Source organism: Rhinoderma darwinii, chromosome 4 (genome assembly GCF_050947455.1).
Source record: "Rhinoderma darwinii isolate aRhiDar2 chromosome 4, aRhiDar2.hap1, whole genome shotgun sequence".
Lineage (NCBI taxonomy): Eukaryota > Metazoa > Chordata > Amphibia > Anura > Rhinodermatidae > Rhinoderma > Rhinoderma darwinii.
The window spans coordinates 73259891-73287608 of NC_134690.1; the positions used below are offsets into that span (position 1 = coordinate 73259891).

At 40.3% G+C, this 27718-nt stretch overlaps 1 protein-coding gene across 2 annotated transcripts in view; it reads right to left on the minus strand.

Moving 5' to 3' along the window:
• EPHB1 (EPH receptor B1) overlaps positions 1 to 27718 on the minus strand; it is a 257459-nt gene that overhangs the window by 49240 nt on the left and 180501 nt on the right. For both annotated transcript variants that reach the window (XM_075861192.1, XM_075861191.1), the window contains exons 4-5: positions 9793 to 9948; positions 789 to 1124 (exon numbers count right to left, since the gene is read on the minus strand). In XM_075861192.1, coding sequence (XP_075717307.1) covers positions 789 to 1124; positions 9793 to 9948 — 492 coding nt within the window. The remainder of the gene's footprint in view (positions 1 to 788; positions 1125 to 9792; positions 9949 to 27718) is intronic.

Sequence of the window (27718 nt, forward strand, 5' to 3'; positions counted from 1 at the left end):
CTCCTTATGTAGGAGATAGGGCACTTATAATGTGGGGACAGAGCCTCTTTAAGTCCTCTATATAAACTGGGATCCCCAATAAACAAGTTTTTTAAAGCCAATGTATTTGTTTGTAATTATTTGAGAATTTTAAAAAGTGCTTTTCAATACAGGCTATTCCAGGGTGATAATAACAGGACCCCCAATGTGATCGGAGATTGGCAACCTTAGCAGGTTGAATTCAATTTCCTAGGCTAGGGCTCCATGTCATCATGTAGTCATAGGCAAATCATGATAAAATTGCGGTTGGGATGCTACTTCAATTTTTTTGTTACTTTCGCAAATTTTCGAAATGGTCAGAATCTTTTTGCAATAGTTGCAAGGAAGTTTATTCTTTTTCCTTCATAGTGATTAATTGAAGTTGCGTAGTGACTGCAGAGCCCTGGCTTCAAAATGATTAACAGTAACATTACAACAAGTCAATATCCTCAGGACAGGACCACCAAAATACCAAAATGCTGTAAATGTAAACTTGCCCATCTGTGTTTGCTGGCTCCTTGATAGCTCAATATTAAGTCCACGTAATCTCTCAGCCTAAAATTGGCACCATGGACTAATGAGGTCCTGACATTGGCATGCCAACATATTAGTGATAGTATGACAGCTCTGCCATAAGAGCAATGACTCTTTTAACATCAGAGTTTCATCGTCTTACTGACTAATTCACCACTGACTAATTTTCCCAAAAATAACTGGCTTTAGAAGCAATTAAACTTACAATGGTCAAGATAAATTTTAACTTAACTTACCAGCCTGGTTAGTGGTGATATTGACTGAGACATGCTGAGGAGGAAATGGACTTTTATTGATGACACCATTCACAGCCTGGATCTCAAAAGTGTAAGGAGTATGAGCCCATAAATTACTAATGAAGACACGTGTGTCCGTCAACCCCATCTGCCGTGGAACAAAATCGACATTGTCATCACATCTTGAGCAACTTCGTCTGTCGGAACGGCACTTCTTGCAGATGATATTATAGGTGACGTCATCTCTGCCACCAGTTTCACGTGGTGGATGCCACTCCAAGGTGATAGACGTCTCGTTGACTATTGAGATGACGTTACGGGGTCCAGAAGGAACACCTGAGGACATAATCACAGGTTATATTCAAGTATTTATTATTTTATACCAACTTTTCAATAGTATGCAGAAGTAATACATTTGTATAGTTTAATGTATGCAAAGTTAAACATTACAATCTTCAAGAGGGACAAACCTCTACAAGTAGAGCATTTTCAACATTGAACCTCCTAAAAAATGTCGTGCTCTCAGCACTCCACCTAGTCCGTTACTGCTCTTCAAAGGACTACAGAACTCAAAATGGCCTCATGGCTGCTCTATTTTGTGTTGACCCTTTCACACCATGTTTTAGCCCCAACCAAAGAACGTCATTGTGCGGAGTGTAAATCTCTTTGAGATTTTCTTAAAAAATTCCAGTTGACTTTGCCTTAGCACTACTAGATACACTATGACCTGGATGAATTAAAACTTTCACATATGGACATACTGTAATATTGTAGAATTATAAAATAAAGTTTAAATGTGGAAATAGTCATGTCTAACTTAAACATATCCTTCAAGATCAGATATATCCGATCAGATTTCCTTATTGTTGTAGATGGCGAACTATGCCTCTCTGAGCTGGTTTCTAAAAAGAACCATGGCCGGAAGTTTCCCGAGAGAAGAACGGATTTGAAAAATAGTTTAACACAGTTAAAAAAAGATACTGTTTATGACTGACTTTCAAGTGTTATAGACAATGAAGAATAAGATAAGGATCCAAATATATTTTTGTTCCTGCTGGCACAGACACTCTTTTATATTATTTTATATTACTTGTATCAAACCCTTCCACTGGGATTCTATTCCAGGCATTTACTACCCACTCCATAAAGAAATACTTTCTGACTTTGTGAACTCTTGTTATTTCTAAAATTAGAAGCCACAGTGTGATTCCCCCTCCTTTCTCTTTGAAGAAGCGCTGTCGTCCAGAACTTTATTAAGGGTAGTTAATGTAATATGTGTAGTACTTGCATCCCCGAGGTGCAACGTGGTACAAGTGGAAATGTGCCGGCCACAAAGAAAGAAGTTTACGTCAAATTACTAAAATTTCTAGTGGAAAAATTATCAAAATATTCAGGATCGGAATACTTGGGTTTAAAGGGTAACAAAATTAGCAGCATCTGTTTTCTGTAATAACAGCGTATTATACAATGACACATTCGTAATATAGATATGGATTTGTAAATTAAATCTGAATTTCAAAGGTCATATACAGGCTTACTAAATGGATAACAGCATCTTATTAGATCCTGATGGAATAATAATCATTAAGTGTATTGCCTGGTTTAGGAAACTCATTTTCAAATACCCTAAATGGGAAATTCTGAAATAATAGACAGCAAAGATTGGGTACCAAGTACATAGAGTACATGCATAGCCCATTTATTTCAATGGGAATTTGGTAATGCTTATTTTCTCCGTGGTGGTACTACAAGTGAATTGAACATTTGCTTCTGGATTCCCCGACAGATTACAACTGAACGCGCGGGATCCTAGCAGCGGGATGTAATATCACTAAGGCTTGTTATACTCTACTAGCAAAAAAAGTAATGTTCAAAGTGGACAAACCCTTTAAATTAGACTGTTCTTGACAAATCAGGGTTCAGGGCATGTGTTGTATAAAACCTAATTCCCCAGCCAACATCCCTATTGCATCCCCTACCATTCAACATGTGTACAGTGCCTTCCCTTGCAAGAGTGCAGAAATGCATGCATCATTTTTTTTCTCTTTTGTGCCATTCCTCTGTTATTCCTTCTGGAATATTATGAATAAATTGACAGCTGGGTGAGTATTCTCACGCAGACTGATACTGTCTAATCAGTGGTGACAGAGTGAGACTGTGTTGGGTCACACCCCTTCAACAAGGGGAATGGTATCGCCCAGTTTTTAATTTATTCATACATTTCTAAGAGGAATAACAGAGGAACACACAAGGCAGAGTTCTAAGAAAATATGTCACATAATTGTTATTTCATGGGGAATATAAGTATTTACTAAATTGACATGTCAGGAGAGGTCGTGATGGATATAATAGATCTATTTTGCAATGGATTCTAACGGATTCTGTTGGATTTCCTTGACTAATGTTTTTTTAACAGAAAACACGGTGCAGCATGTTGAGCTATTTTGGTCATCAAAGAGCCACGGGAACACGACGACAAATAAATAATACTAATGTGGACACATCAATATTTGTAACATGTCTTGTTTATTATGTTGCTCTATAATCAGTATATGTTCATGGCTCTATATAGCCATATACCAGCAGTATATGAATAATATGTGTAGAAGGATGAGCACCAGATAGGTACTGTTATTTTATTATTATTCATAGAGAACCTCTTTTATGTCAAGATCTTTATAATGAATGACAATCTAAAAATTATTCTTTAGAATTATCTTCCACGTCACTACACAGCCAATGCCGTGGGTAAAAGACCTTCAGTTACAGTTGCCCATTGTTTCCAGAATTGGCCTATACAAGTATAGCACTTGCGTCATGTGATATATATCTCAAGGTAAAGACATTTTTTTTATACTATATACACTAGTAGTACATAGATTTATTTGGCAGGCTGAAAAGGGTTAACAGTTGCAGCCATTTAAGTAGCATGTCACTTAATCACGTTATGGCAACCACTTTGTAAGCCACTCTAGCATCCGTTTCCACAGTTACCATTCACTAGGAAGTCGCACTCCCATCGTTTGAGAGGCCGGGCACGTCAACATTTCATATCTTTTTTCCCCTCTTGAGTAAGGTTGATATCCGTGTCTATTACAGACAGAACAGATCTATGACCTCCTGCCCATTTCTGCCCTAGGTTAAAGTGGATTTAGGACCATGATTGACCTTAAGACTAAAAAACAAAAGGTCAATTTGACCTATCTCGAGACTCGAATTATCCTGGGTTTTAATGAAAAGCTGCGGTGAAATCCATGTTTTTCTTTAAGTTCAATGTTTCCAATTAAAGTCAAAATCTGCAGCTGTCTATAGAGATGAACATCTGCCACCGGCACTTGTTATAGGCCATACTAATTATGTATACATATAGATTTTATAGTTTGACCATAAATTGTAAAAAATAAAGATTTTTACTGAATTTAAGATTTATTGATCTATTTAAATATCACTCAGCACCAGGGGAGCAGTATTAGCACTGAGCTGAGGATTCTGGGAAGTCAAGTAGAGAGCGTGATATTTCGAAGTGTACAATTTTGATTAAGTATTGTTTATGATGTTAATAAATGCAGTTACCAGTATGAAGGGATCCTGTACCCTTCACCTCTTCTAGGAATAACAACATTTAACCACTTAACTCCAGTACATTTTTAATCATGTACACCGTATGACGCCCATAGACATGTAAGTGAAGGGTATACATTAATGTAGTTCTGTTAAAAACAGAAGCAGCCATATTGTGCGCTGTGTCCTAATTTATAGCATTTCAGGAATCAGTTACAACACAAAGACATTACAGATATCTCTTATTCTTAGTAACCTAAAGTTACTAAGACTAGTTTTCCCAACTTGGACGTTTAAGGCATATCCATAGGAAGGCCAATACAATCATTTCTGTAGCCTTCTGATGTTAACCATTATATGGGTTCTCCCCTTTGGACAAACCCCACGTATTGGAAGGGTCCCTTGACAATAGAATGATCACAATGTAGCCCTCTACTGGGACCACTAGCAATGAACTTTAATCAGTGGGGAGACCTAACAGTTAGGCCCTGTTCACACTGAGTTTTTTTTCTGCTGATTATGATGCGGAAACTGCATAGAAATAAGCGCCAAAAAATGCCCAATACCGCCTCCCATTGATTTCAACAGGAGGCGGAGGCATGCTCTTTTTTCCCACGGTTCCGTGTCTGACCTCCCATTAAAATCAACGGGAGGCAGAGAAAGTGTTTTTTGCCCAGGGCACTCAATGGCTGTGGCCGAAAAATGCCACGAAAACTGCAGCAATAAAGTGCAGGCAGGTTAAAATCTGTATCAAAAATTCTGAAAGAATTTTGAGGCAGATTTTTTCTGCCTGCAAAACACACTGTGTGAACAGGGCCTAAGTGTTTAATTTTCCTGCAGCGCCACTACAGGGGAAATAAAGCATTACACAGTGATCATTCATATCAATGTGTTGTTTGTGTAATGCAGGACAGAACAGGTCCTCCAGAGTGAGGGACACTCTTTGTAACCATTCTGCACTCTGGCCAAGAGATGAGGGTTCTGAACACTGGAACGCCCTCAGTATTTCCTTATTGGATCTATGGAAACGGGATGTCTAAACTAGACAACTCCTTTAATGTTCCTTTATACCTGAATTAAGAGCATTTGTATCAATAATCAAACTGATGAAAGATAAAAGTAGAGTTTATGTAAAAATGATCACGCTGGTTTGTGTCATATGGTTGAATTGTAACATGTAAATAGTAATCGTTCAACATGTACTGTACTTCTAGTACAATCAAATATGTATATGACATAGTACCAAGTATATAAGATATTAGCAGAAACACCCATCTTATAGTGTTAACAATAACCTATTAGCAGACTGTTGTTTATGGTAGCCTGTACTCTGTGAATACACTCAAAATTACAGGCAGCGCAATAGTGTAAACATGGGTAATCTGAAACTCCTGCAGCTCTTCATGTATATTATCTGAATAACGCCTAAGGGGGGCTTTTTTTTAACAATCACATTATATAGTACTAGAACATTATATACGGACATGCAGAGAACTTTCATGAAATGTGAACCACTATAGTATTCTGCTGCCCACGCTCCGTCTACAGTCGCTTTGACGATTTATATATCTTGTGGTGCTAGTGTATTTTAGTGTGTATTCCATTAAAGTAATCACTTTGAAATAGAGATTGAGGTCATTTTAAGCAACTATCCTTGCCATGCTGGCTAAATATGCTGCCCACTTCAAGATATAACCTGTTACAATAACAGCAATATTTAGCCTACTTAACAGTTCTTTTCAGTCCTAGCAGTTTATGGAAGACAATTTTAATGTGCGGTACCAATTTCTCCAAATATTTTCTCAATAACGGAGTTCAGCAATTGCCATTTAAATTAATTATAGATAAGCGATCCATGCTGGATCACTGATGGAGTCAGGTTTTTCTGAGATCTAACGTTTCTGTGCTTCATATACCTGTGAGTAGTATGTGAGGGAATTTAATCATTCTCTGTCTACAAGCTATATTCATGCATTTTTCAGGCAAGCCAATAGTATAGTAAAAATACCTTGTCTACATAAATATTTACTGTCCTAAATTCTAATACAGACCTCTCCCTAGTAGTGCTATCCGGGATTTACATAGGGGAAAGGCCTCCTTCCTGAAGCTGCTGCACGCCACATCTTTCCAACATATGGATAGGTTAACTTACGTCTTATGAAATTGACCTTAGGCCTCATGCACACGGCCGTGCCCGTAATCACAGCCCGCATTTTCGGCCAGTTCTCCCATACAAAGTATGGGAGCACGGCCCGTAAAACGCAAAAGATAGGACACCTATCCGTAGCGATACGGAAAGGTGTCTGCGGCCAATAGAACTGAATGGGTCCATAATTGCGGAACGTATTACGTTCCGCAATTACAGAGATTTTTTTATGGTCGTGTGCATGGGTCCTTAGTATATATGTGTGTATTTCAGATTAGAAAATCTACATTGTGAGCCCCATTTGGTACAGGGACTGATGTGAATTGTTATAATCTCTATGTATAGCACTGTGGAATATGATTGCACTGCAAATGTGTCCTTCCTTGCCTTTCCTCATTTCTCAACATATTCTGAGATGTATGGCGTGAGCTTTGAAAAAAAACAACATGATTTCGCAATACTCTATCACGAGATGTCTATGCTCTATGTGTCTGTGTGGCCACCCAGTGGTTGTGATGTGGATTGCAGCCTGTCAAGGGTGTCGTGATATCGTATTGAATTTGTTTAATGAGAAATTGGATTCCTTAACCAAATTCAAGAATAGGTAAGGGAGGACACATCAATATATACAACAACCAACAGAAAATAAATAAATACATATATAGAGCGAGGAAAACTCCTAGACTATAACTTTTTGGTATTAATTAGGAAGCTCAGAGATCAAGATTTAATCTGTCGCATTGATCTTTTTTTTTTTGTGGTTTCCCATTTTCAGATATGATCTTAGACTTGATGCTGCTTTACGTTTCCTAATGCTGCATGTAAATCCTCCCTACATTCATGTTGTTGCAAAATACTACAATGAAACATATTACCTGGCCTGAGCCTGTGATAGCGAAGCCTCTGGTTTTGTTAAGAAACAGCTACTTAATTCTGCAGCGGTTTTAGCGTTAACCTGCCACGAGCTCGCTCAACTCCCAAAGTAATAATAATGCCATTAATATTACATGAAAGCTGTGGTGTAACCTTTTGGGACAGAAGAAGAAAAGATGGCTCTGGTGTTATGTACGGCGGCAAATTTGTAAATTAATTTTCCTGCTAATCTTACGGAGCTATGAGACAAGGCCAGAAGGGGCTTCCAGCGAGATAATAAATGTGTTTCATTGTGGAACACCAGCCGTCCTCCTAACATCTGCAAGGGAACATGCTTTTTTTTCCCCCAAATTGTCAGAAATAAAACCAACAAAGCTGAAGTTGGCCTATGAGGCTGATACAAACTACTGGAGACAAAACCAGAAACATGCACACAGTACCAGCCTGGCATAATGTATTATACCACCCCACTACCCACATATAACACAAGCCATAACTAAATTATACAGCAGCTCTAAACTACTGCATGATGCATCCTTATATACAGTCAGATATTAAGAACGCAACCAAAGAAATACGGTAGAAAAAGCAGCAGCAGCATTATTAATAATTTAGACATAACGCTGATGCAACCACCCCAAGAAGGTTTATGACTAGAGATGACCCAATCAGTTTATTACATTGCACTGGCAAATCAGTGAATCTGAAGTTATTTATTATTCTCAATTTGTGAATTAAAGTGAACGTCCACCCTTGGAAACTATTTTGCTGTTTTTATAAATAGGTTTCTGCAGATGAATTTAAACGATAAAATTCTTGCTGCCTGCAGCCACCACTAGAGGGAGCATGGGAGAATAATTTATACATAATAAAACGGTATGCAGTAAGGTGCAGGCAGACAGAATTGTATCACCTATTTCTGTGTCTATGCAGGATATTTAGAAAAATAAAATAAAAAATAATATAACAAGAATTAAAGGGGCTTCTTCAGCAAGAAGAAATTGATGGCCAATGCTTAGGATAGGCAATCAATATCTGATCGGTAGGGGTCCCACTCTTGGCACCCCCGACAATCAGCTGTTTTGAAGAGGCTGCAGTGCTGCTTTTCCTTCATTCCTTACCTGCTTCTTACTGTGAATCGCTGACACACTTGTAGCATCGGTTCACAGTATTGCAGCCTTCCCCCATGCAAGTGTGTTGACGATTCACAGTACGGAGTAGAAGAAGGAATGAAGGGGAAGCAGCGCTCGCATGAGCACCACAGCACTTTACAAAAAGATGATCGGCAGATGTGCCGAGAGTTGAAATCCCACTGATCAGATGTTGATGGTCTATCCTGAGGATAGGCCATCAATTTCTTCTCACTTGCAAACCCCTCTAGTATGCATAGAATGTTAAAAATAATACAGTGTTAAAAGGTGGACATTCCCTTTTAGCCAAACCAATGCACAAAACAGTGACTTTTAATAAAGAAATAAACTTTTTTTTTTTATTAGGGATCATTGCTTATACACAGCAGGACTTAAAAGCATGCTAGAACACACAGTTGCAACTTGAAACTACTGGACCCTAGTGCAAAATCTGTAACAAGGCACCCCAACTTCTATGTGCCATTAAAATTACTGGTGTCTTCTTATGTGGCAGAGGGCCTTTGGGACCCTAATAGGGGATGTCGACTTCTGGACAACTGATGTCCTATCCACCAGATAGGTGATCAGTAAATCCTCGGTACTGATCCGACGCCTGAATTCCGGACTGATCAGCTGCTCCGGTGGCCTGCGGGCACCGGATGTAATGGCACATTATACAACGTACAGAGCTAGAAGCAGCTGGCTCCATACATTGCATAGCGGCCGTGCTGCCGAACTACACCTCTGCTCCTATTCATTTGCAGTACTGGAGCTTGGCCGCTATTCCATGGCCGGAGCCATGTGCTTCCGGCATGGACGTCTGGTGTCTGGAGGCAGCCGGAGCAGCTAATCGGTGCCGCTAATCGGGTGTCGGACCCCCACAGATCATGTACTGATCACCTATCCAGTGGATAGGTCATCAGTTGTCTTGTAGTGAACAACCCCTTTAATGCACCCCAAAGCTAAAGCTACGTCCCTGCTAGGACAACATCTAGGTAGAATAGATGCGGACAGCTTAAAAAATATATGTTTTAGTCATGGAATCGGCACTAAACTAAACTAAACTTTATTATAAAAACAGTCCCCATTTTAGACTACATAGTAATGTATCATAATGTATCATTTATTGATATATATATATATATATATATATATATATATATTTTTTTTTTTTTTAAAGAAGCCTAATATTTTTAGCATTTGACCCCAAAAAAGGATCAAGGCAGGACAGGGAAATTCGATATACAGCAACACACGGAGGAGGTTTATGATAAAGAATATTCATAATACTTACTGGTGCACATCGCCTCTGGTGGATCAGTATCTGCCCTATAATACCCGTTGCGGCACACACAGATTGGAGAGGATTCGGCAGTAGAACGACTGTTCGCAGGACATGGGGCACATATTCCTAAGCCTTGATTTGCTTTAAACATGCCAGCAGGACAAGCTAGAAGAAAAAGATCAAATAAAGCATTGCATTAATTTATTTTACTAAGGGTATATAGTATAATCACCCAAGAAAACGTAAGTACATGGCAGGGGACATGAGACATTTTTCATGTCTGTCCATGTCTAGATGACAACCTGAAGGTCAGTGAAAATCAGACTGTTGTGTCTGAACGCCGATAACCAGTCAGACTGACTACTGTCTCCATTCAATGTCAGATTCTGAAAAAAAGCAGGTGCATCTGGCAGACTGAGTCAGAGATATGTTTGCTTGTGTTTCTATTGATTTCCAATCTACTGGCTGTGTCAACACTTAAACATGTACTGCGACTTAATACTGCTTAGTAAATATGTCTTTCAATGCACAAAGCAGACTTGTGTTGTAACCCTTACATTGCTTACTGGCATGTACATGTACCTTCTGTGTCCTAATAATTTAAAGGAACCGTCAGAATATGTTTTAGATTATTTTATGGTAACTCTTTGGCATAGCGGTGTGAAAGCATATATGCTGTAGTAGCAGTAGTAGTAGTAGTAGTAGTAGTAATAGTAGTAGTAGTAGTAGTAGTAGTAGTAGTGGTAGTGGTAGTAGTAGTAGTAGTAGTAGTAGTAGTAGTAGTAGTAGTAGTAGTAGTAGTAGTAGTAGTAGTAGCAGTAGTAATAGTAGTAGTAGTAGCTGTAGTAGTAGTAGTAGCTGTAGTAGTAGTAGTAGTAGTAGTAGTAGTGGTAGTGGTAGTAGTAGTAGCAGTAGTAGTAGTAGTAGTAGTAGTAGTAGTAGTAGTAGTAGTAGTAGTAGTAGTAGTAGTAGTAGCTGTAGTAGTAGTAGTAGTGGTAGTGGTAGTAGTAGTAGCAGCAGTAGTAGTAGTAGTAGTAGTAGTAGTAGTAGTAGTAGTAGTAGCTGTAGTAGTAGTAGTAGTAGTAGTATAGTAGCCTTTATCAGGCTTCATCACTATCATTGGTTTGGTGGGATGTAGGTACATGTGGATTGTAAGTCTTGGATACATTATATTTTATTAGACTGTGTTTGATATCTATGATACATAACATTTTTGGTTTTGATAGTATTTTGTCTTCTAATTTGTTATCATGATGTATCATCCTATCAAATCCAGTGCTCAAGCTAATCTCCTAAAGGTGACTTATAAGATCAAATTCTTCTCTGTCCACTAGAAGTTTGCAGACTAAGGTAAAGTGTAACTAAACTTTAAAAAAAACTTTTGACACATCATAGTGGAATGTCAGAAGTTTTGATCGATGGGGTTCCAAGCACTTAGACCCCCACCAATCGCTAAAACAATCAGCAAAAGCGCTCGGGTGATAGGCTTTCCTCAGAGCGGTTTATGGGCTCAATAGAAAGTCTAGGAGCCCGTACACCGAACTCTCAGTTTTCCCAGGAAAGCCGATCAGAGACAAAGTTGCACAGCACTGACCCGAGTGCTACTACTGCTTTGTGTTAGCGATCGGTGGAGGTCTTCGTGTTTGGACCCCAACCGACCAAAACTTCTAACATGTCACTATGATGTGTCAAAAGTTTTTTAAAAGTTTAGTTACCCTTTAAGAAAATCATAAGAATAAAAGTAAAATTTTCTTCAAAGGAAGCAACCCAAATATTTTGTATTAATGAGGAAACCAAGAGGACCCATTCAAAGACAAGGACAACATTCATGGTTCATGTAGATGGAGCCCTCACCAGAACTGAACCTGAGGCAAAGCACTGAGACACATCAGAAAGAATGATCAAGTAACTCATCATTTTGACTCATTCATAGTTCTTAAAGAGGCTCTGTCACCAGATTTTGCAGCCCCTATCTGCTATTGCAGCAGATCGGCGCTGCAATGTAGATTACAGTAACGTTTTTATTTTTAAAAAACGAGCATTTTTGGCCAAGTTATGACCATTTTCGTATTTATGCAAATGAGGCTTGCAAAAGTACAACTGGGTGTGTTGAAAAGTAAAAGTCCAACTGGGTGTGTATTATGTGCGTACATCGGGGTGTGTTTACTACTTTTACTAGCTGGGCGTTGTGTATAGAAGTGTCATCCACTTCTCTTCAGAACGCCCAGCTTCTGGCAGTGCAGATCTGTGACGTCACTCACAGGTCCTGCATCGTGTCGGCACCAGAGGCTACAGTTGATTCTGCAGCAGCATCAGCATTTGCAGGTAAGTAGCTACATCGACTTACCTTGCAAACGCCGATGCTGCTGCAGAATCATCTGTAGCCTCTGGTGCCGATGTGTCCTCGCTCGTCTGACACGATGCAGGACCTGTGAGTGACGTCACAGCGTGATCTCTGGAGAACATGGCTGTGTCTGCACTGCCAGAAGCTGGGCGTTCTGAAGAGAAGTGGATGATACTTCTATACACAACGCCCAGCTAGTAAAAGTAGTAAACACGCCCCGATGTACGCACATAATACACGCCCAGTTGTACTTTTACTTTTCAACACGCCCAGTTGTACTTTTGCAAGCCTCATTTGCATAAATACGAAAATCGTCATAACTTGGCCAAAAATGCTAGTTTTTTAAAAATAAAAATGTTACTGTAATCTACATTGCAGCGCCGATCTGCTGCAATAGCAGATAGGGGCTGCAAAATCTGGTGACAGAGCCTCTTTAAAAGTGCAACCGAAGTAAATGACACATGTACAGGGTCAGGTGGCACAAGCTGGGCTTTAATATACACAACATGTGCTTGTCTTTGGCAGTTGACCTTCGTGCAGCATTTGGTCATGAGTGGCCTTCAGAGTAAGGAATTAATTGTGATTGTTAAACTGAAACAAATATCATTAATGCAGAATATCTAAAGATTTTACCCTGGTAGCAGTAGATAGACAGTGTGGGAAGGACACAGGTGTTATAAAACCGGGGTATGAGATAAATAGTTTAGACAAAAAAATTGTTTCAAAGTGTACCTGTCCCTAAATAAGACTGAACAAACGTCTGGTATTTAATTCTATTTACCCTAAAAATTCCATTAAGACATCTCTCAAATTGCACTTGTCTCATTTAGGCAAGTCAGACGACGAGGGGTCCAGGAGCTGGGATCCTAACCGTATATTGAATATCGTCTGGACCTCTTTGGCATTAGTCATCACACATTTCCGTAACCTAGACGGGCCACCAATGACAACCCAATGACTTCAATGGTCAAACATCTACAAAACCAAATCAGTACCAAGGGAGTCTAGAAATTGACCCTGTTCTGGAACCCCTTCATTCAGAAGATAGGCGAGAGTCTAAATTACGTCAGAAGAGCTTGTCGCTGGTGGCCCTTTAAACAACAAAGAGTGTTTTATTTTTTTAAAAGCTGAAGCCAAATTCATGATGTTTCAGTGTATCATAATCACACACCATTGTAAAGTAATATCAATAATTTCTTCAGCCAAGTCTTTATGATCATAATCAAATCCTTTAATAAGTATTTAGTTTTTTTAACTCTGGGAGAAATGAAGAAAAAAAAAAAAAAGAAGACCAAAAGCATTCGTCACTCCTGACCCTGCAATCATTTTCTCCTCATCATCAACTAATATCCAGAAAGAAGCGGTGAGTGACAGGTTAAAGGGCTTCAATAAAGATTAGCGAGACCATATCTTCAAAAGGAAATTGCTTGAAAAAGTGGTTATTCCTCCAGCTTCTATTAATTTCCTTTCCCCTGGTTACCTGAAGGAGACTCATATCCTGACACAGAGGAGATGGGGAATGCGGCTTCGCTCCCTTATCCCAATCAGAAACACAGAACCACTCAACACTTAACCCCATCAAGGTATCCGCAGCTCACAGCTCTGCAATCAGCCCAGCTCCCTATGCAAGGACACAGGGTGATCACTCTTACTGTAGCTACATTTGCTGGAAATGCATTAAAGTAGACATTTGCAGCCATCTATCTTCTCGTACAACCTTCACAAAGATATTGCTACATGGAAAAAGTAATACAGTGTGGGGTAGACCATCAGCAGCACAGTCCTCAATGCAGACAGGAATAGTGCTACCCTTCACTTTATATGAGCAAAGTCAGGGTAGAGCTGGAATTGTAGTATTGCAAATATTATATAATAACACAGCATGTAAAGCTGACAAAAAGTCCATCCAGTTCAGCCTATTATTCTGCAATGTTGATCTAGAGGAAAGCAAAAACCCTTGAGAGGCAGGAGCCAATTTTCCTTATCTTGGGGAAAAAAAATCCTTCCCATATCCAATATGAAAAAAGTTGAGAACAAAATCCCTGGAGCAGTGACCCATCTCTAGTAATCTTGTACATAATAATTATAATATTATTACCCTCAAGAAAGGCATCCAGGTCTCTTTTGAAATATTTCAGTGAATCTCACTGCTCTTACAGTAAAGAATGTGTGTGTGTGTGTGTGTGTGTGTGTGTGTGTGTGTGTGTGTGTGTGCGTGCGTGCGTGTGTGCGTGCGTGTGTGTGCGTGCAAACCTTCTTTCCTCTTGGTATAGAGGATGTCCCCCTTGTTAAAGTTACAGTTCCGGGTATGCATAGATCATGAGCGATCTATGTATTGACATTTCATACAGTATATTTAAACATAGTTATATGTCAACCCTCATCCGTATTTTTTTAAAACTAAATAACCCTAATTTTGATGATCTTTCTGGCTAGTGTAGTCCACCGATTCTATTTGTTTCCTGCCTTTGAAAACACTCAAGCATTACTATGTATTTTTTTCTGTGCACTGATGCCCAAAACTCTACACAATATTCCAAGTCAGGTCTGACTAGTAATTTATAAAGTGGTATAAACTGGCGCTTGTCATGTGCATCTATGCCCGTTTTGATGAACCACATGATCTTATTTCCCTTTGCAGCAGCTGCCTGACACTAGTTGCTACAGTTAAGTTTACTGTCAAATAATGTCCCTGTCCTTTTCCATTTAAATTTTTCCCAAAGTTTTCCTATTTAGTGAGTAAAGTGGGCATGCATTTTCCCTTCCCAAGTGCATTAGAGAGTTTCTAGATCAGTAATAGACAGCATGCAATGTTACAGGGGCACCTAATGTGGCTCTTCAATCGAACAGAGGGCAGTAGACAAAAATGAACATGCACTGAACAATGGAGGTGTAACATGGAGTTCCTGGGCCCCAATGCAGAATCTGTAATGGGACCCCCTATCTACCATGTGCTATTTATGGCACATTTTATGCAGCAGAGGGGTCTTTTTGCTAAATTGTTCAAATAATAGAGTCCCCTTATAACAGTGACAGCCATGGTACCCCTGCTTTCTAGTTGTGAGACAGAGTTTGTCTGCCTTCTCTTGGGTCCTAGGAAGCACTGCAGACATATAAGGGCAGCATGTGGATCCTGTGTCCCCAGTTGGGCATCACTTCACAACACCACTCAAGTTAATGCAATGGGTCATTATCATATAGGTTCATACAGAATCTATATGTTCCTACAGTATGTGCCTAATTGATATTAGACACGTGACTGAAAGAAGACCAAAGATTAAATGCATTATCAGGGACATATATAGGAAAATTAGGCCCTATAGAAAAATCAAAGTGGGCTCCCCTGCTTGAACTGGCAGGACAAGAACGTTCAGTGCTCTATTCCCTACTCGATTTGATAGGATAGAAAAGCAACAGGACTTTGTGCGAGTTTCCCTACTGTTTCCTAATGCCACAAGGTCTGGAGAGTGGCTATACCACCCATGAGGACAACTTGAGTCGGAGCCCTTTTTTCCACTGTTTAATGGTAGCCACTGGGCTGCCTCTGTGGTACATAATTCTTTGTCCTGTGTACATGGTGATATTGGACATCCATGAAAGTCTGAGTCACTTATACGCGTCCAAACCAGACTCTGATTCTGAGCCGAACATAAACACAGACAATAAAATTTTTGGGAAATAGTAATAAACATAACACAAAACATATATCAATAAAATGCAATTAAAGGTTGTATTGTCCTACAGGGCCTCATTGCAGTTGCATGCACATTAGAAAACAATATGAGATTGCTTATTTAAGGCAGGACGACTTATAAGTAATTTATTAAGGCTATATAAAATAATAACACATTCCACAATTTCTGGTTAATCGCTGTTCTACTTCTGTCTAAATGTCATCTTCAATGCCGTTATTTGTGAGGCTGCCAGTAAAAGGTAGAAGTTAGTGACAGTAAAATAATATGATGGAATAAAAGAGCAGAGATGTAATATTAGGAAAATATGTTACTTTTGTAATTTACTGCAGCTCTAGATCCAGTAAATGATTTACTATAAGATCAGGTGAAATATCCTGCAGCAATGAAAACTGATTTACTGATATTGGGGTTCCATCTATGCCTATCTTCTAGGATACCCAATACTAGTGGTTAATCAACTAGTGGCCAATCTACTACTGGCCAATCTAATGTTTTTTTCAATTCACCTCCTATAGTGCCGGACTATTTATGCACGGATAGTGGTTTGCCAGGACGCAGTCTGGAGCTGGGCAGCGTCCTTTGTTCCCATAGGAATAGGTTACCCCCCTCTCAGATAGGAAGGGCTTGAGGCTGTAGCCGGATACGCCCCGCTGTCCTACTCTGCGCATGCGTGTTTAGTGGGCGGTGGATGTGTATGCCGAGCGTGTCAGCATCATATGTCCGCTCGTCACAGCTTACGTGTGCGACGATGATTGGTCGGTAAGGGGGATTGGCCTCAGCATAGGAGGCGGAGTATAAGTTATATATACTCCGAATCCAGAGAGAAGCGTGCCGATGATATCAATGCGAGCACGCTCTGTGTGTGTGTGCATATGTTTGCACGATTTAATGTTGCTGGCGTAGCAGCTAGCTTTATAATGAATAGACCCCTGATGAAATTTGAGATAGAAACGCGTAGGGTCAATATGAGAAGGGGAACTTAGCGTCGGTGGCAGCGTTATCGATGTCTTTACCCTGACACTGTAGTTCTCTGGAGTTTCTGCCTGGTTATTTCAGTGTATTTCTGGGAGGGATTTGCTGTAACACCAATGGTTAAACGTTCTAACCCCATATATCATACGAATATATTTATTTAGCAGAGTTCGCAACAGAATCAGTGAATTAAATCTCAAAAATCTTTTTCAAATTTATTGAGCACGTTGGGCTTTTGTCACGGTGGTGATTGTACCCCTGATTTTGGCGAGATATTAATAAAGTATTCAAACTTTACTCTTTAGTCACAATCAGTGAATTGATGACCTGATATGAACGTTTTTGTTTTTTTCCGAAATTAGAAAAAAGAAAAGTCTGCTTTTTTTTTCTCGAAAAAAGAAAACAACATCACTCTGATTCATGGGCGGTTTCTGGTAAAGCAGCTCATTTGCATTCCCAAATTTCTGGAGGAAAAATAGACCCTTTTACTAATGTAATGCCACCACTTTAAAAGCACTAGTTGCAATGACTTAAGAGAAATAAAGAAAAAACAATAAATGTAAGTCATTGTGTTTTAAATGATATTCTCAGTTATATTGCTGCTGCGACAGCAATGACCTTGGCTGCAATTACAGCAAGTACGGGTCAATTAAAGATATTGTCCCAAATAGACAACCCCTTAGACTAAAGCTGCCCCAGCTATCAGCCAATCTGGATTCTCTAAGAGTTTATGGCCAGGCAAAGCTGTGGGCAGCCCTTTATTTGCCCTGTAGCGGCCACTAAAGGGGAAATGTAGTATTACACAGCACCTATTCAGTTTAGTCTGCCAGAGCCCCTATGATTTCCATATGCCTCTTCACCTTTCTCCGACTACTGAATGAAAAATCTGCGTAATGCAGCAATATATGGAAGGCAGGTGTACACAAAAGTAGGAAGATTTACTATTCAAGAATATGGGTTACAACCCGTATTGGAGCCTTTTCCTGTTGTCACAGATACAACAATTGATAGAAGATGACAACTCAATGACTTTTAAAGTGAATTTCTATGTTTGGAGCCACCTTATAACCTATAATAGTATATAATTATATAATGTTCAGTTATTGGTGCAGTTTCTAGAAGAACAAAGCCATGTTTTTCTAATCTAATACAACAATCTACGAGATTTCTAAAGGGGCAGCTTCACATTGTTATAGTATTGACTTAAAGCTATACATTATGATTAGTGAATAGCGAGATGCCTTTAACATTTGCATCCTATTATCGCCTTGGTCACCTTGGTGCACTCAGCAAAGTCTATATTGTGACATAGGTGTCTCCATAATCAATGACATCATCAAAAAGTACAACTGAGAAACTACACTACTCCAATTATCTATAACGTGTAGTGGATATTACATGTCAAGACAAGTAGACAAAGGACCGTTCTAAGCATAAAAGAACCCGAATGAAATAATGTCTCAATTTTATACAGCGGGGAAGGAAATGTACAGACTGGAGAGGTCTGAGTGAGCAATTCTTATCTGTCATAAGATTCTGCTTTCCGAAACTCATTAAAATAATAGTGTTAAAAGAAAACTTTAAATCGAAAACTTAAAAAACATTTTTGGTTTTATAAATGTAAAATGGCTGTATTCTCTCTAGTATCAGAAAGGCGAAACTCGGAAAATGCTTGTTTGTAGATTTTATATGACATTTGTAACGATAACTGTGTTAAAACACAGAAAAGATAATGCCGAAGGAAACAGCTGAACTGGAAATAAATAAAAAACGACTGACATAACAGTCTAATTAGCGGCACGGACAAGCAGACATATTCACACTGAATGGTACTTCATTATAGATGTGCGGCTGTAGCTGGATAGAGCGATTGTCCTACCGTACACATAGACAAACACAATTACTATTAAGGGCTATCAACTTGTAATAGCCATAATGGAGATGACTATGAAATGACTGAATACCAAATAAAAGGTGATTAGCGCCAATGGACAGGGAGATGGTGAATAGAGTTGGCGAAGGAATCAGAGGGAAACAAGTAACAAGATGGAAATACTTAGGACTGACTGTAATGACTTTACTGATTTACAGGGTAATTTGCTGTCAGCCCTTTGGAGCAGTGCCACCGTATTGAGCATCTTTTAGGACAGTTGTGGCCCGTGGCCCATGTTTACTCCTAAACAGGAAGACATCCCAAAAAGAGACAAAAGTAACCTAAAATCAGAGCCGGCCTTACTTTGGATGGTGCCCTGTATGGTACCTTCTTTTGGTCTACTGTCATGCAGTGTGCAGACAACCATACCAATCACTGAATAAGCACCATACAGTATGTTCTCAAAATAAAAGTACTATATACAGCCAAATTATGTCCATACTTACATGTTAATGCCTAAATAACAGTGCTGTACAGTTCTGCCACCAACTTACACAGCAAAAATAAATAATACTGCACCTAAGTAACATTGCCATACAATGTAAATCCCACAATGCAGTATTTAAATGATACACAGTGAATACATAACACCTAGAAATGCTATCTAATAACAGTGCTATATAATGTCTACATTATATTGATATATAATTAAGATCCAGTCTATCTGAGGTGCCCACTTTAGCAGGGGCAGCAGATGTGCCCTGTCCTACCACACAGGCTGCACACCTCTAAGGGTGGCCCTGGCTAAAATACAAGGAAAGGAATGGGTGTGCTAATGGAAAATGTACAATCTGTACACAAATATTTTTGAGGTCAAAGAATATGCTCCATAACCTGGCGCATCTTGATCAGTACATATGTAAAAATATAGGGTCAAGGGTTTTCTGCTAGCTTGAAGAATCCTGGCCTTTTATTGCACTGGCTGCAATTAATGTTCTGTGTAAACATATTAATATTCAATGCTCCTCAATCTCTGTTTACGTAAAATGTCGTTACTTATTCGGAAGCATGATCAATATCCTTACTACTTATTAGTAAGTGGCTCCGGCCTCAGACAAAGTGCTATATGGCAGAGATAACTCAGTAATGCATCCCTTCCAACCATGTAGTGTACAGTACACTTACAGGCATCCCATCCATCTGACTGACCGCGTAAGAAAAATATAATATAGTAGTGGTGGTGAGCTAGATTCCTTCCAGAGCCACAAAAATGACTAGGTACTGTTTAGACGCCTCACACATTGAAGCTTAGATGCACATGCCACAGCCAATTTATTTTTTTAGATGTAAACCCCCCTATTTCCACCCCTTTTTACTCTGGCCACTCCTCCAAATCCAATATTGCTCATAATCTCCAAACAGTGTTGTGTTCTCTGAGAGCCCAGACCTAGGGACACCAATGACATCCCTGAATTGGTCAATATTGAAGTGCTTACACAACACTATCTCCACACTATGGCCACATAGTAACTACAGGGGTGCCACCTTGGAGATTTTCCACAAAGCAGTGCCAAACTTGTAGTGTAGACAAAATAATTCTACCAAACATAGTAAGAACATCAACATGGAAAATTCCATACAACTGTGACCACCACGCAGGAGTATCTATAAAACTGTGACAGCCAGGGGCGTAACTGGGAAAGACTGGGCCCCATAGCAAACTTTTGACTGGGGCTGGGTATCACACAAGCACCCCTTGTAGATAGTGCCTCTGTATAGATTCCACCGCACAGCACCCCCCTATAGATAGCACCATACACAGCCCCCTGTAGATAGCGCCTTACAGCCCCCCTGTAGATAACGTCTTACAGCCCCAAATCCCCCCTGTAGATAACGCCATATAGCCCCCCCTGTAGATAACGCCATACAGCCCCTGTAGATAACGCCATACAGACCCCCCTGTAGATAACGCCATACAGACACCCTCTGTAGATAACGCCATACAGACCCCCTCTGTAGATAACACCCCTGTAGAAAACGCCATATAGCCCCCCCCAAAAAAAAACTGCCCATAGTTTGTCCTACAAAAGACATGCATCCCCTATCCTCCTATCCACAGGATAGGGGATACATGTGCGATCGCTGGCTTGCAGTGATAAGGAGAACGGGGGACCGAAAGTCCCACGAAGTTATCCATGACTAACCTCAGACTTTCCGACGTCTGCGTAGTTCAATAAAAATGAAAGTAGCGCTGGTCACGCATGCGCACAAGCGCAACCGGTGCGCAAGTCATTTCTATGGAGCTGCAGACAGACCCCGGAAGTCCGAGGTTTGTCATGGAGAACTTCGGGGGACTTTCGGTCCCCCGTTCTCCTTATCGCTGGGCGTCCCAGTGATCACACATGTATCCCCTATCCTGTGGATAGGGGATGCATGTCTTATGTAGGAACAACCCCTTCAGTGGCGTCGCGCTGTAGCAGACATAGCGGCTGCTAGCGGAGCCTCCGTCCATGGGAAGCGGGGCCGTGCCGGGCCCCATAGCATGCTGCGGGCCCCATAGCAGCCGCTACGGCTCCTATAGCGGTAATTACGCCACTGGTCCCAGCCATATAGCAGTACCCATAAAAAAATCACCTAGAAATGTCAATAGAGTAGATACTACTACAGCAGTGCCAATATACATATTAAACTCTATACTTGACTAACAGGAAAGTGCATGAAGCCAATCAGCAACCTCTTATATGTAGCTTTCTCTTACTGTACCTATTCTTGCAATAAAAGATCAGTACTTAAGAACTGTATTGGGCAGAAGAGATCTATTAATGTCAAGGTCTGGAAGAAGATTTAAAGTCCAGTGGCTAAAACAATAGCAAGAGTAGTTAAGTAACAGTCCAGGTTCAGTGTACAGATAATTGGCAACAGTCCGTAGAGTAAGGCAGAGACGTGGCCAGGAAACAGTCCAAGTTCGGTACATAGAGAAAGAGCAATAGCTTTTAGAGTAATGCAGCAAGAAACTAGACTAAAGGCAGGAAGCTCAACAGTCTGGCAAGGAGGAAGTGCAAGGGACAGACGTATGTAAGAAGCCAAAAGGGTGAGACCAATCAGGCAATCAAGGCAAGGTATTCAGAAAAGCAAGAATCAAGAGAACCTGGACAACAGATTCTGCATTGGAGTGCAAGGGTGCTTTTGGGCCTCTGGGCTGCTCCCTCTGCAGGAGTGATGTTGCAGTGGCAGCGACCGCCATGCGGTGCTGCAACCAGTAGAGTAGGGACCCACTTTTTGAGAGGTCGACGTGAAGTGGCAAGTGGGCTTATACAATTTGATCAAAATGTTAACAAAGAACCTCGTTCGTGTTTATAAATTTTTGCCTAACAGATATAGCTCAATGTATTACAAGTGGATGTGTGGTCCATGTCTAGTCTCAAATACTGTTAAGATTCTGCATTGGAGCTGTCCAGCAACACCAGCAGCTGTATGATAAGAGCTACTGCATGGAACACAGGAATTTCTGGGTTCGAATCCTGACAGGCATTGATCTCGAATATAATATGAGATGTGCAATGTTCGGAATCTGGCACTCTTATTTAATTCTTGTCAATTTTTTTGTGAAGGAGTTAGGGAGACATGAGCCACACAAAAGAGGAGTCCATTAGATGCATGTGGCACTGAGTTATACTGTGGCCAAACATATAATATATGTATAGGTCATTATGTTATAAAATATTAATATAAAAGTTATAACTAATTTCTATAGCGCAAGACACTTGTAATATATGTCATTATATCCTTAGCATACTAGCGATTAAACAGTCCAGTTTTATTGTGACACCCTAAAGTTAGTATACAACTCAACTAGAAAGCATATGTAATTCATGTGTGACTTATACATTAAAGCATATGCCAGGTCAGTCATGTGGAATTGGAAACTTGGTTGGAACATATGCTGCAGACCTGCTATGTAACATCTGCACACGTGCAGGGTGCATTTCATCTCATTTCAATATGTTTAATTGAGCAAATCTATTTCATTGTCAGTCTTGCTCCGAATCCTTGCAATATTTCATATAAAACTGGTAAATCTGTACAAGAGTAATTTTAATATAAAGAGTATATCAGTAGCAGCTAAAATGTGTGTCTACTTACCATGGCAATACTTGGCATTATTATATAAGTTCATTATCTATTATATATAATAGAGCCAAAATATTGCACTTTCACGACAGTCATGAGGACACACTTCTTCAACTACACAGGAGTGGGATGTAAATCACTGCATCTACGAAGACTTGCCATTCAGGAGACTGGTAAAGCTAGGTGGCAACCTCTGTGAAGGCTGCAATGGTGGTCACGTTGGTTGTCATTTAGTTATCCTGACATAAAACTCACTCAAGTATTTCTAGAGATTTTTTTTATCAATTAAATAAAAAAAATTTACATTTATGTTTATTATACAAACTTTATTTATCGACTAGATCATAATAAGGTAGAAGATCAGCAACATCCAGTTGATCAGTAAAGTCATAATAGAGAAAAGCGGATATTATCCATGTCTGCTGTAGTATCTTCTATAGTCAATATCATCAATGAATACAGCGATTATACTGTACTAGGACCATTAGCTTAAACGACTCTCCAAATATTCACCAAACGACAACCAATATAGATCACTTTACCACACATTAGTGAGCAATGCTGCGACAACAATTCTCCAGAAATAGCACTGATGCCCCTGACACCGATTTCCTATAAATGGGAGACCTCATAGAATGTACACAGTCAGAACAAGTAATCAATGAGATGATGAAGCATGCCGTCCTCACTGACATCTTGTTTCTTCCAAGTAATTTAAGTGTTGATTTCTTGACAATCTGCAGAGCTCCTATCCCTGTGACGATAACCTCTCTAGATCTTTCCTTATTGATCACAACACATACAGTAGATGAAAGCTACTCTTTTTCACAGACTCACCCCATTGGGAGGAAGACAGACCACATAAAATCTGAAAGCCGTCTAGTACGATGGGCACAGTTCCTTGGCAGAACTATTTGGTCCACTTGTATTATGTGCATCTCACTGGAAAGCTATCCGTAGACGAGGGTTTCTATATATATATATATATATATATATATATATATATACATACATACATACACACATAGATACAGGGTGTGCATAAGTAGGTATACAAGGAGAGGTTTTTCAAAGAATCTAATTACAATTTTTTGAGGTAATTTTGAATGAAGAAAAACAAGGAGACGGCAATATTAGAAAAATAACATGGTCCGATAATGCCAACTTCAAACTTTCCAAAGCTGTTAATAGGCACAACTGTGTTATTACACAACAGAAAACACCCTTGCAAGAATTGAAGAACAGTTGAATCAATCTGGGGTTACAGTTTGGGCGGCTATTTCATGTAAAGGAGTAATTGAACCCATCGTCTAGATCAGGGGTCTCAAACTCGGCCGGGTAAGTGGGCCACATAAAGAAAAAATGTGAAGTTGACGGGCCGCATTACTTTCAAATTTGATACATTACAAAATTATTGTTAATTAATTAGTTATTTGAACTACTATAATATAACTACGTTACTACATTACTATAATAATAGCGCTAGGTTTAAACTTACTGGAAATTTGCAAGAGTTCTCCAAGTGCTTATTTCAACAATCCAGTTTTACAGTTTAAGTGTCACTAAATGCAGTCCGGCAGCTCAGTTGGCAGCGTTTGACAGACACACAAATGTTAAAATTAGGCAGCCCCTTTTTAGATCATGCCACAGAGCCCTCTATAGATACTGCCACAGCGCCCTCTGTAGATACTGTCACAGCGCCCTCTGTAGATGCTGCCACCGCGCCCTATGTAGATGCTGCCACAGCACCCTCTGTAGATGCTGCCACAGTGCCCTCTGTAGATAATGCCACACACACCCCTTGTGGATAGTGCCACACACACCCTCAGTAGATAGCTCCATTGGGGCTCCCTCTAGGAGTGGAATCCCCAGCTAGAGCGTTACCGACGCTTTGGCCAAGGATTCCTCTGCTGGAGGAGCCCCTAATGTCACTGTTCATACACAGTGACGTCAGGGGATCCTCCTGGACCGGAATGTGATGTCAGGGGCAACTCCAGAGCCGGTTCCCAGAGCGGAGCACTAGTATAGGCTCTGCTCTGGAACTCTGGGGAAGCAACGGACATCAGTGTCCATATATGGACAGTGATGTCAGGGGCTTGCCCAGAGCTGGAGTCCCAGGCAGAGCGCTACTAGCGCTCCTACTGGGACTCCAGCTGTGCTCCTGACATCACTGTCCAGCTCTGGGGAAGCCCTAGACATCGCTGTCCATATTCCACAGCTTATGCTAGCGCTCTGCCCGAGACTCCGCTCTGAGGAAGACCCTGACAAAACTGTCCATATATGGATAGCGATGTCAGGGAATTCCACAAAGAGCAGAAGATATACTAGCGCTCTGCCCGGGACTCCGCTCTGGGAAAGACCCTGACAAAACTGTCCATATATGGAGAGCAATGTCAGGAATTTGCACAGAGTCCTGGAGCAGAGCCTATGCTAGCGCTCTGCCCGGGAATCAGGCTCTGGGGAAGCCCCAGACATCGCGTGTCCATTCATGGACAGTGATGTCAGGGGATTCCACAGAATCCCGGAGCAGAGCCTATGCTAGCGCTCTGCCTGGGACTCCGCTCTGGGGAAGACCCTGACAAAACTGTCCATATATGGACAGCGATGTCAGGAATTTCAAAGAGTACCGGAGCACAGTCGATACTAGCGGCTCTGTGTCCCGCGGGCCGCAGATGACAGCCTCAGGGGCCGCATGCGGCCCGCGAGACGCCTGCTAACGACCCCTGGTCTAGATTATAATGGTTACCTCAGGCCTGTACCTTAACATGCTCCAAGAAAATGTAATACCACAATTGCAGTTGGAGCATGATTCTATTTTCAGCAAGTTGGAGCCCTCCTCACTATGCTTCAGAGGTGCATACATTTTCTTGATGAAAAAATAACCCAATAGGTGACTAGGTAGACGAGGCCCGGTTGAATGGCCACCACGATCATCAGACTTTACCTCGATGGACTATTTCTTTTGGAGAGTAATCAAAGATAAGGTATATTCAAGAAAACCACGCACGGTTGAGAACATGATTCAGTTCATAAAAGAATCATGCCAGAAATGAATGCCAATAAAGAACTTTGTGCCAAAGTGCAAAAACTAGATTACAGCAATGTGTAAATAGCGACGGCGCCAATTTCAGCATATACGAGATAAACTTAATTGTTTTGTTATTCTATGAAATACATTATTTAAACTTTATACCTACTTATGCACCCCTCTATATATATAGTGAAACAATATTTTTGATGGATTTTGGTCAATATTATTTTAACAATGTGCCATACAGTCAATTTCGACTGTGCATAATATGTCTTCATGATGTCCTGTCTTAGGTTGGGAGACTTCTCAATGGCATATTCATGTGTTCTGTGATCGTATCCATAAATCTTGTTGTTGGTCATCTTTTTACTTCAACATACAATTCTCTTTTGCAATAAATTGCATCTTCTCATTATAATTTAGAAATTCGAGGCAAGGTAATTTAAACTGTGTGTTCCTGAAAGTTATATGTTTATGCATAAGGCTGGATCAAAGGTTTCCCTGGACATAGATTTGTTTAGAAGCTATTTTTTAATGTTTTTTTTTTTTTTTAAAACATTCCATGGCAAGATCACCCCTTAGGGCAGGTACCACTGACCTAAAGCAAGCGGAGTACAGAGGTCTCACTGCTGAGAGCCCTCAAAATTAGCTGTTTTACCATCATAATTTTTTTTTATAAACTATATTATACACACAAGCATATATAAAGCAAGAGAGAGGAGACATAGGAAATGCTATGTTGTTCCTGACCTGGATACAGTCCAAGATACAAAAAACATGACTGACTGTCCCGGTCAGTTTACGGGAGTAGTTGAGTTTCTAAATAATTAAAGTCTCATTGCCTCTTTTGCCCCTACAATCCATCCCTGTTTAAGTCTCCTTACCAACCTACCTAATTTATTTGGAGAAGTTGACACAGATGTTGCTGTTACATACCTCAAAACTATTGGGGTTAGGTGATAAATGGGCAGAGTCCTTAGAACTGTAGATGTGCTGGGTGGTCCAAAAGTTTTATAGATAAGTCATGGGTAAAGTTCACCTCTATAACATTTTATAGTAGTAAGAAGTAGGGTTTATGTAGATAGAATCTATTGTCCATATATAAAAGAGTCCATCTGTAAAATAATGCACATAGTACACAGTATAATTGCTATACGGTGCTATTATTAGTCTATTTGATTAATTCATCAGAGCTCATTACATGTTTTTTTTAACCTTAACTTGTGAACCGGCATCCCGAGAGGTGATAACTGGGAAAGCATGCTGGGACAGATAAGCCTACACCATCTGGAGAGCCACAGGTTACCTACCTCCACTGTATATCGTGGATTCCAGATTTATCTTGTGCACTATGCATTAAATGCACTCCGGTCTCCTTTCCAAATGACAGCACTGTATAGACAAAGCTACATACACAGGGGTTCTAGAAATCTCTGTGCCGGTCTCTGTTTGCACAGCAGGAGCACACATTATTCTATGGTATTATTATTGAATTATGTTAATGCCATCATCAAGCCTGGAAAAGTCCCAGCTAATGCACACGGAAGGCACTCGCCTACAAATTGGGAAAAGCCACTAGCTTGTTGACTGGGAAAACAGCCAATTAAGGTCTGGAAAACACCCAACTAGGAAGGGATTCAAAGCGTTGATGAAGGAGTCGCGCTTTCCAGCAAACTGAAGATGCACCCAAGTGTGGCGCTGAAGGAAAAGGGACTTGATGTGATTGAATCAACTGAGCAAGCCCAACTCCTAATCATGGGTAAAATCACGGAGATGCATAGATATTAACTTGCAAACCCCAGGTGTCATGTCAAGCCATTTAATGACCAGACCACAACCTGTTCGGAAAATATCCTTGGGCTAGATTATGCCCATCTGTTTCGCAACCC